Raw genomic sequence first — 11,151 nt, 5'->3', positions numbered from 1 at the left:
AAATTGAGCCAAAGCTGGTTCAGGCGTGGGCCATTCACAATTACAATTCTTACAAACGATGGCTGCGTTGTAAGCAGACGAGTATAACTCTGATCTCTACGCATTCCATTATTGTTATATGACTGTTAGCTAGGCTAACAGGTAAAATTATACCAGATACTAACATTACAAGATTAACATTACATTCACTTAAGTTTGCTTATGTTAAGATTTAATATTAATTTCAAATTGGTACTTACATAAAAATATATATGTAGGTACCTATGTAGAGACACTTACCTACAGGCAAACTGTAAATACAGTTTTGCAGGGACCTGTTACCTAGTTATTAAGCTCTGTACTGAGTAACATCAATAAGATCATCAATGATGATGGTTCAAACAGAGTCCATTTATTTATTTTATATCTAAGAAAAGATAAAATAATTTGACGCGGCGCGCGTGGAAAAACCTTGAACAAGGAAAATAAGAAAGTTTCTGAAACTCTACATGTTTTTACAGTTAAAACATGGCGCCGTACCATACTGAGTATAAACTTTCAAAAGAATAATATTGGTATAAACGGAGATAAAGTTGAGCTGATTAGGGGCTTTGGTTATCAGTAGAAGCGGGAGTGGTGCACAAGGCGGGCGTGCATCGTGCCGTAGTCGTATTCAGTCGCGCGTGAGTTTCCAGCACGTGTGCAGCCTCGGAGATGGAGCAGAACGGACATGTTACGGTAAGCAACCAACTTTCACTACCTACTCCTACCCCAGTAGTGGGAGGCTATCATAAGGCGTTCAATCCAGCCAGGTAGGTCGTCTACCTTGGGGTCACTCAGACCAAATGTCGGCACTAGGAAATAATCAGCTGTAAGTTAGTTCAACTGATACTTGTATGATTTAATAAAAGTTGTGGCTGAGCATCCTTGGCTGCTTGGCCGACCAAAGTCGAAGTGATGCAAATATGACGGGATGGCGCTCTACGTCTAGCGGGTCCTCGCAGATGAACTTTACACCTTGAGTCGTGGACGCGCGTGTTAGGGCACGGCGCCAGTTGGCTGCCGTACCCGCGTGGCTCCGGTCGTAGCGCGATCGAGTTCCTTCTCAAAACGACCTTAGCAGGGTCGCGATCGCTAAACATAGTTACTCTATATCATTTTTGACCGTAACATTCCTATTTAAAATATGTGCACGTTCTAATGGTGTTCAGAAATATTAGTGGCTTTAAGTGACTTTGTTATTCTTCCGTGTAAATAGAGATTCTATTTATAATCCTGAAATTCGCGAATTGTTTATGAGGTGAGATTTCTTTCGCATGTCGTCTATTTAGCTAAACGTACTGCGTACGTTGAGTTAGCCTAATAGCCTTTTAAATTATCGATCCTGCAGCTAAAGTAGCACATGCAATGCAAGCAACCCTCGACACTTTTTAAGTACTAGCGCTGAAATTAAAGCATGTTTTGGTGGACTGCACCGGGGCCACCGGGTTATTAAACGACAGCAACTTCAATTAGTATTTATTTACTCTGTTAGACAGTACCTACCTACTTCAAGTTTTATAATAACTTACCTAATGCCCATGTTGTGCAGGGCGGAAGTAGTTTTCCTTATTAGCGCATTAATATTTCTCTCGGTTTTCCTTGATTTTCGTAGACAGCGCGACTTTCAGAAGTTCAACGTAGAGGTCTAACTGCCGTATTCGAACTACAAGATATTCACAAGAGACGACACGTACTAGATTCATTCTAAATACGTTATAGTTTAGATATCAACTAGTTCTCTTTTGCAGCGCAATTCGGGCAACCAATGTCTCTTTTACGTTAGATAGAGTAAGATATCTATTAGATATGAATTAGATCTCTGAGTCCTGTGTAAATCGTTCAAGAGTATCTCCAAAATAGCACAAATGTCAAATTTGACAGGTTAGATCTTAAACATATCGTTATCGTATCTTGGTGATGTCTAAAAGATGTCTAAGATGTCTATTTCATAATCCGAATCGGGCCCTAACTCTAACTTAACCGCAGCGCACCATACGCAGTAATCGTAGGTCCGTTATTTGACCGCCTTTGCAGGCCTCTACTAGAAAATCGAGAGTGAGCAGATACAGACCTGCGCTTAGTTTACTAATAAAATTTTAATGACATAGTGACAATTACACTAAGATAATCGTGACACTATCATTGTCTTTTATGTTGCTAAATGAGATTAGAATAGAACTATATAGGTAATAGAAGTTAACTTTTCTACAAATATTTACTTGTACCTACATAAATTGTATCTACTGGAGGCCGATTTTTGAATTTCGACCGCTTGATTTCGTGTATTTCGTTCAATAATATCTCCAGTACCCGGCATTTAAATTCTACTAATAGAATTGAAAACGAGTGGTCAATACCACTCGATTCCCAATTTCTATCGCACGAATTTCAAATATTAGCATTTCGCTGTTCTCCACCGATTTTCGAGTGACGAAAACGAACGTGGTGTCCACGACAAAAAAGTGCGAATTACGGGAAATGATGGTGATGGAATTTCCTGTTGCAGAGTTGCTCCTTTTTTTTTTAATAGAATAGAATAGAATTCTTTATTGTGAAACCATGGTACATTTAGTTGTTACAGTAAAAGGTTGTGAGAACACATGGCACTCTGTTAGGGCATTGCAAATAAAATTGACTTACAGATTGATTTAGGAAGGGGAGCCAAACGAATTTTTGTTGCAAAATTTTGACTGTCATTACTAGGGTTTCTGCTCGAGAATTCTCGAGGCGAGAAATCTCGAGAAATTTGTCCTAAGTCGAGACGGGAAAAAAACACTCAATGCCTCGAGAACTCGAGAAATAAATCTCATGTGATAAGTAAAAAGAAAACACGCGTATAAAACGTGATATGTCTAAAGTGTTATTCTTTAGGTAGTGAAATAAATTATAAAAAAAATTTTTTTTACATCTTTAGGTACTTAAAACATAACCAAATAAAAAAATAAAAAAATAACTACTACTTATGAAAGCAAAATACGTAATGTAAACTATCGTATATGATTTGTAATTGTTACATAATTTATTTGCGGTGATTTAATTTTCAAGTGTTTTTCGATAGAAAGACTCGTCTAAATCGCTTATCTTCTTTCTAATGCTAAAAACGAATTATAGGGCCATGTAATAACAAATATAATAAATTACTATTGATAAATCAAATCATCCCGATATATTCCTATTAGCAAAATATTACAATTTTAGCAGCTTCACTGTTACGTTGACTATTTCGTAGTAAAATGTCTGTAAGTTTGTCACATCTAGTTAAATTTATTGACTTGAATATTCCTGCCTAATAAAATACCATAGGTATTGTGGTTTGATTTCATTTTGTTAAATACCTAAATAAATACATTATACCATATCACATCGCCGGCGCGCATGCCTGCACCTATACTTTTTTTTGTTTGTTGTTGAATTTTTGATTATTAAGTACAATTTATGGTAACTAAAAATTTACCCTATGTTTGATTATTGACCTCACCTACGATTCCTATGAGTCTGATTTGTAATAAAGCAAATAAATGAAAATAACATGGTGTTTTTTGAAACATTCAAAATTTCTCGAGATACTCGAGAAACTCGAGAAATCTTGGTCGAGAATTCCCGTGCCTCGAGAAATTAAAAAGGTCGAGAAACCAGAAACCCTAGTCATTACAGTTTCCATTGGAGGGAGGGAGGTGGAAATTTGTAAAATATAAAGTTTTGCTGAGCACATATTTGGTAACTTTTTGCGGGTAAATCAAGGATGCTAAATTCATTTCCGACATTAAATTTATACGCTTTCATATAAATAAGTTGAAACAAATGAAAAAAAGTTGCATCAAAGATTCGATTGAGTCCCCTTCCTAAATCAATCTGTGAGTCAAAAGGAGCAACTCTGCAAAAGGAAATTCCATCATCATCATCATTTGCCGTATAATTAAGTGTGCGCCACGGACTATTATCTTATTCGTCTAACTCTAAGAACTTTATATATTATACCTACATATAGTCCTCCTCATCGCTTTCGATGACGGCGACCCTAAATAAACATTATGGACACTGACTAAAGTCTATTCCAATAGAACTTGCTAACTATGTAAACAAACAACGTAATTTTGTTTTATCACTGTTTCTCTTTGAATTTTCACAGCACCTCATCAAATACCATTGAAACCATACACATATACACTATTGAAACGGTCCGATCCGTAAATACATAAATATGTAACTGTATCTTGGATATTTAGTTAAAAGTTTAAAATGGTTTCATAAGTTATTAGGTTAGTAGGACCTGATGGAATGGCGGTTTTGTTTCTTTTAAATTCTACAATTGTCTATGATGGGTAGTGTTGTGACTAAAGTTTGTAATATAAACCCGCTACACACTACCCAACCCACGCTCTGTACCTACCGCCACGGTTATAAAATAAATCAATAAATCATTCTTAAGTACTAATTTGTCTTCTGATCGTGATTAAACAAATTAAAAATAAGAAACTACTTGTTTTTTACTTTTGGTATTTTATTATTCGATATGGTTTGACATTAGTAAAGTAGTAAGTAAGAGTCTTGCCCATCACTAATAAATTGATCATTCAGAGACAATTTCAATATGGCGGTTTGTTTACATAGTTAGCAAGTTCTATTGAAATAGACTTTAATTGCTGTATAGTATATGAATATAACTATTTTTACTTGGTTTAGTACTTAATGAAAATTAGATAATAGGTACCTATACATCTATACCGGTAGGTGTGTGCTTGCTATAACTTATAGTGCCTACGAGTATATATATAGGTGCCTGTTTGTCTTTGATAAGCCCGTATCTGCCTACGTAAACACTCCCCACAAAGCAATGATATAGCAATACTAAAGGTTCTCTATAATATTATTTAGGTAGGTATATCAATATATTGCTTCCCAATTTTAAGGGGCATTAGGTATTAGGTACTGTTTATCTAATGATTCAGATTTTTGTTCTCATTAGAATAATATCTAAATTATCTTAAAATTATCTATACGACCGGAACATATGCAGATAAATATTTGTATACTTAGTCCATCCTAAGGAATTCTTATATATTTGCGTATTTGCTCTCGGGAAAATATGTACACCTACACGACCTTATTGCCCGTATATTAAGGTAATGTATACATATTTTTGGCACTTTGTCCGTATCGATACTTTCAGACGTGACCCTACCATTTAACATTCCTTTTGGTGAAGTGGAACTTCTGATGAAGACCATAAATTAGTTGCAAAAAAGTAATGACATGATCAATAAAGTAGCCAGCCTTAGGCGTGCAATATTTATTCCATCATTCCATAAAAATCAATTCCGTAGTTTAGCCGTGAATAGTGACAGTCGGGCAACCTTACCTTTACTTTTATAGGGTAGAGATTTTATTTAATGTTACATTTTGGGGAGTTACCTTTGCATTTATAGTAGCTAACCTAATTTAGACATTTAGATTAGAACGCCGCCGAACGAACATATTAGGTACAGACAGACGCTTTGGTAAAGATCTGGATTTGTGAGTCTAAACCAGGCGTGGTTCACTCCGCGATTTCGTCGCTTTGCTACAGGTAGCTAAAAGTACATCCGTTCGACCCCAATTTCGGGGTTTGCCATAAGCCGCGCGTGGCGCTGTCGCCACCTAGCGGCCATATCTGTGCTGATCGTGACTAGGGCATGCTCCCGGGAATTCCCGGTTCTCAAATTCCTGGGAATTCCCGGGAATTTTATAGTGTCTAACGAACCGGTACTGAAGACCCGGTACCGGTACTTCCCGGTTCTCATCATATGACTATTTATTCCCAATTCAGTAGTAGTAATGTTTTAGTACTTTAGCTCGGGACATTAAATAACATTTAATAATGGTGTTATGAAACGGGGAACCCAAATAACCCAACAAACTAACCTAGTAAAGTAGGTATTCGTGCAGGCAGGCCGTGTTGTCATAGTGCTGAGTGCATCGACTACGCTACGACCGTGTGTTGTGGCTCGGTCCATGCGGAGGCAAAGGGTGCCGGTTAGTTTCGTAAAATAGGTTGGACCGCCAATTAAGTATTTTGTTTGATAAATTAAGTCATTTATCAATTCTTATGCAATGATATATGTATATCAAAATAAGTATCAGATATATAGAGATGAATGAGAGATGTACGCTAACACAAACAATTTCTTAAAAGTATTCAAAAGATGTCTTGAGAACCGGGAAGAACCGGGAATCCCGGTTCCGGCCATGCCCAGAACCGGGAAATTAAATTCTTGGTACCGGAACCGGTACTGCATGCCCTAATCGTGACAGACGCGTTTTGTTATCTAGAGAAGTAAGTCTTCTGTACCTAGTACTATTATTTATTCTGTACGTGTCTAAACTAAATTACAGTCCCATATTTCATAAAACTTAGCAACCTCTGTTAAATTATCCAAAGTTATCCAAAGCAGGCTTCTTAGATTTGCAACACGTTTATGATAACGCTAAAACACCAAGTCTAATATTAAGTAACTGTCGTATAGATTCCTATCAAAATTTTTGAATGCGCACAGGAACTGCACGATATAGTTTTCGATATTAGCTAACTTTATAAGGTAACGAGTTGCACGACCACATAGTATGCTTCCTATTCGTGACACGCATATACGATAACGGACGCGCGGACAGGTTACTGTAAGTACTTTATTACGATTGCACATGTATCTATTTCGGTATTTTCGGTTGTGGTGATAAAGTGATAAATTGATAATCGGTATATATGGTGTTCTAGTGAAATTTTATTAATCACACTACTTTATACTTCTTATCTTATATGTAAATGACTTCATTCTAAACAGTTCTGAAAAAGAAGGAAAATTCCTAGACCTTCGTCAATTTAATCGATTATGATTTTTTAAAAGTATGAATCAGTCTTTTAAATTAAGGTACAGGGGGACAATTTAGACTGCGGGGTAATTTAGAATAAAGGATATATCTTCCATGTTTTACATTATTAACAAGAAACACACAACACATCTTTTTCGCTATCTGGACAGATATGGCACTCGAGTTAATAATATAAAACCAAGATATTTGGACTAGTTTAAATTACCCCGCAGCGTAAATTACCCCCTGCACCTTACTTATAATTTGTCAGTTATCAAAACTGAAATAATGTATTAGGTATCTCCCTATCTTAAGCGTCTCATGATGAACCTATATATACCTAAGTCCGTCCGCCGCCATACAAGGTGGTGTAGACTGCACTGCTACATGATCATCCCTTATGAAAATGGGATATCTTACAGTAGCGGCGTGGCAAAAATGTTCATTAGGTAAGACGAAGTTTATTTGGCTTGCCGTTTCTTTAGAATTTCTAGAATAAAAGGCTCAGATGTCTCTAAAAATAGACAAGCCGATGGGAATCGAGTTCTATGGACGCTCCGCCACTGATACCTCAACACCAGAGGAAAGTGATCAATTTAACTTATGACTAAGTACTCCCGAAATTAAACCATCGTGCTTAGAATGCAAGACTTCCCATAGCGCTTCGTGTAGTGGAGCCGGCGCCGCGCCACACCAAGCGGTTATGATTAGAATAGTCAGCCAGGGTAGTCTAAATGTCTAAATTGACTCTAGAAAAGTTGTCAATTTTACCATGGCGTGCGTTTTCATAATTTTTAGTTCCCCCACCATGATGCAAATTCCACATAGAAATGCAGAAAACATATAGAATGCGGTAAAGGTTCCGTCACACAGGCGCGTTTTCCTGGCGTTTTATTATGTAAAAGCGACGCGCCCAGGGCGCGCCCCGCTCACGCGCCGCCCGCAATACGCACCTGTGTGACGGAACCTTAACTTGTGTTGCCGGAAGAATTACATACCTAGTTAATTATTAGGTATGATAAAAATATTTATACTTTTATACTATTATTTCTAAAGGTGCAGTGGTTTATACTTAATGTCATTTCGTTTATTTTACATTGCCAGCTCGCTTGTCTGACTTAGTTTGAGGTTGAACTTTGGACAATAAGTAACTGGCGCGTTACGTCTGTATACTTAATAAGGTGCGAGTTTGTTTTGCTAATCCTAAGCAGTTTGTCAATGCAAGCAAGGCCCATATGCTTGTACTATATGTGTACTGTGTACCTATAAGTAGGTACATATTATCATGTTTAACTTTGCTGGCGTTCAAAGGGTTTACGATGACCTTTGGCACGAACAAACCGAATTAATTTTTAAGATGATTCTAGTCTCACACTTGGGAAAAAACGTAATTTATTAATAAATTCACGATTGTTTATAAACTTTGTACTACAATGCAAATATATTTTCTGAATAAGTGATCCAACCTTGAGATGAACCCATGTTTAATTTGCATGACAGCAGAAAACCCATTACAATGGCGTGACTTTAATAGCAGTATCTTTAAGCTGCAGCAACATGTAATATTTGCGATGTTTGCTGGCGTCGCAGTGGTTGGCGATTCCGTAATTACATCTCATTCAATGTAGTTTGCTAACAAGGGTTACTTACGTATTTACTGGGCTGTTTTTATGTTTATCATATCATATCATTTAGTCAGTAATAGTCATATATTGTCATTTATGTATACAATTCACTCAATGAACTAAGGATTATATATATAGAAGATTTATCTTAATATCTACTGTCCGCGACCTTGTATGCGTACAATTAGTATTTCTATTAGTAACTCCCAATCGCCTTTTCACCGCCTTATTAAGGAATGATATCTATGACAAAAACTATCCTAAACTACTCTCAACGATCTCTCTAATTTTACAACTTCTGTCTCCTCTCAATTTGCTTTCTCAAATTTTTCCGAATGTGATGTTAAGAAGAACATACTATCAGTATCCTCCAATGCTGTTGGAGTAGACAATGTGAGCCGTAATATGATCCTCCCACTCCTTGATCTCCTTGTTCCTATCATTACCCACATCCTTAATAGTTCTATTTCTTCTAGTATTTTCCCAACGCTTTGGAAAGAAGCTCACATAATCCCTTTGCCTAAAAAGTCTAAACCTTCTTCCTTTTCTGACTACCGCCCCATATCCATTCTTCCTTTTCTTTCCAAGGTTCTTGAGCGCTTAGTCCATCAACAATTAACTTCTTATTTAAATAGATATAACCTCATGAACCCTTTCCAATCCGGTTTCCGTTCCGGTTATAGCACGGTCACATCGCTTATCAAAATCACTGATGACATCAGAGAGGGAATGGATAAAAGGATGGTGACGGTATTAACGTTGTTGGATTTTAGTAACGCGTTTAATACCGTCGATTTTGATATTCTCATTTCAGTATTATGTTCCCTTAATATATCACCTCCAGTTATTCAATGGTTTAGAAGTTACCTTGTCGGTCGTCGGCAGAGAATTAAGGTAGAAGGTTCTCATTCCTCTTGGTCCAACACTCTGGCCGGCGTTCCGCAAGGTGGCGTTCTATCTCCACTACTCTTCTCGATATTTATTAATTCCATCACCAGTAACATTGTCTCTTCTTATCACTTGTATGCTGATGATTTACAGATTTATTCTCAGGGTGTGCTTGACGATCTTCCATCCGTTATTAATACTACAAATAATGATTTAGAAAACATTTTAGACTGGAGTCATCGCTATGGTCTCATTGTCAATCCATCTAAAACGCAAGCAATAATTATAGGTAGTTCAAAATTAATCTCCCGATTAGATTTTTCTAATTTACCTACGATTTTATTTAACGGCACACAGATTCCTTATTCTTTTCAAGTTAAAAATTTAGGCTTAATTATGGACCGTACTCTATCTTGGATTCCCCAGATCAATGAGGTTAGTAGGAAAATGTTTGCAGCTGTAGGATCCCTACGGCGGCTTCGTAATTTTCTACCGCTCGCTACTAAAATTGCGCTTGCTCATGCTCTGCTTCTCCCCATTTTAGATTATGCGGATATCAGCTATCCCGATCTTTCTGTAGAGCAACTAAATAAACTCGAACGGCTTCAAAATCTATGCATCCGGTTCATTTATGGCTTGCGAAAATATGACCACGTCTCCTATTACCGTTCGGAGCTCAAGTTGCTCCCCATACGTTTGCGACGCAATTTTCACATTCTTGCTCACCTGTACGGTATTCTCTTCAACCCCTCCACCCCTATCTACTTGAAGGAGCGATTCAGATACCTCTCTTCTTTAAGATGCTCCCAGAACTATCTGCTTGCCCAAATTTCCTCTTCTTCTAAATTCTATAACGATTCTTTTACTTTCCAAGCGATTCGGTTGTGGAATGCTCTGCCGTCTGAGCTAAGACATGCTAAATCGCTTCCCATTTTTAAGGCTCAACTCAAAATTCACTATCTGTCACTTCCTCAAACTCGTTAATAATTCGATTATGTCTGTCTGTCTGATTCTGTGTTGTGTGATATATTTATGTATATATGTATTTATTTATATATTTATTTATTTAGCTATATATCTTATTAATGTATGTATTCATATTGTTATATATTTAGTTGTGCTGGTTTTTTTTTTCCTGTTCTTGCACTTCATTTATTTTTTGCTACCCTTATACTTATTTCTTCCCTTCGATAATTTCTACTACCCGAAGGTTGTCTGGAAGAGATCGCTCTTTAGCGATAAGACCGCCTGTTGTTGCTTAGTTTTTTTTTATGTTTGTTAATTTGCTGTATTCAATCATTGTGCACAATAAAGAATATTATTATTATTATTATTTGTATGTCTTTTCCATATCTCGGGACCATGGGGTCCCGGACCTTTGGGAGGCGTACGTGGGGCCGAAGCCAACAGCGCAGAGGCCCTTTAAGACACTTTAATCTAAAAGCAAGGGATACACGTGGCGGATACCATCCCCGAACGCACAATGTGATACATCAAGAGATGGTCCCCGCCAGGTGCAAAGACTATTGCAGTGCAGCACTTTTGTGCTGCGATAGGAACTAAGGTCATGGGCTATAGATTTGAAAGTTGGATGGACTGGATAATGGGCTATGGGAGAGACTAGCGGACACCTGCCGTGACAATCAGTCTCAAAATTGTATAAGACAGGTGGTGACTCGCCAACTCATTGAGTGGGCCCCGCAATGGCCGCACGCACAGTGCGACAACAGGGCAACACTTTGGAGCGGCTGTGAGGTTGTCGAGAGGTGAG

General features: G+C 37.4%; 1 protein-coding gene across 4 annotated transcripts in view; it reads left to right on the top strand.

The window, feature by feature from the left end:
- Positions 1–588: 588 nt before the first annotated feature.
- LOC134680075 (long-chain-fatty-acid--CoA ligase ACSBG2) overlaps positions 589–11,151 on the top strand; it is a 37,649-nt gene continuing 27,086 nt past the window's right edge. For 2 of the 4 annotated variants that reach the window (XM_063539101.1, XM_063539099.1), the window contains exon 1: positions 590–717. In XM_063539101.1, the coding sequence (XP_063395171.1) occupies positions 694–717 (24 nt within the window). In that variant the 5' untranslated portion in view covers positions 590–693. Of the gene's footprint in view, positions 718–1,015; positions 1,280–11,151 lie in introns of those variants that run through there. The other 2 variants (XM_063539103.1, XM_063539100.1) reach the window with 2 other exon arrangements.

This window comes from Cydia fagiglandana, chromosome 3 (assembly GCF_963556715.1).
Source record: "Cydia fagiglandana chromosome 3, ilCydFagi1.1, whole genome shotgun sequence".
NCBI classification, from domain to species: domain Eukaryota; kingdom Metazoa; phylum Arthropoda; class Insecta; order Lepidoptera; family Tortricidae; genus Cydia; species Cydia fagiglandana.
This window is presented reverse-complemented; position numbering and strand designations above follow the sequence as displayed.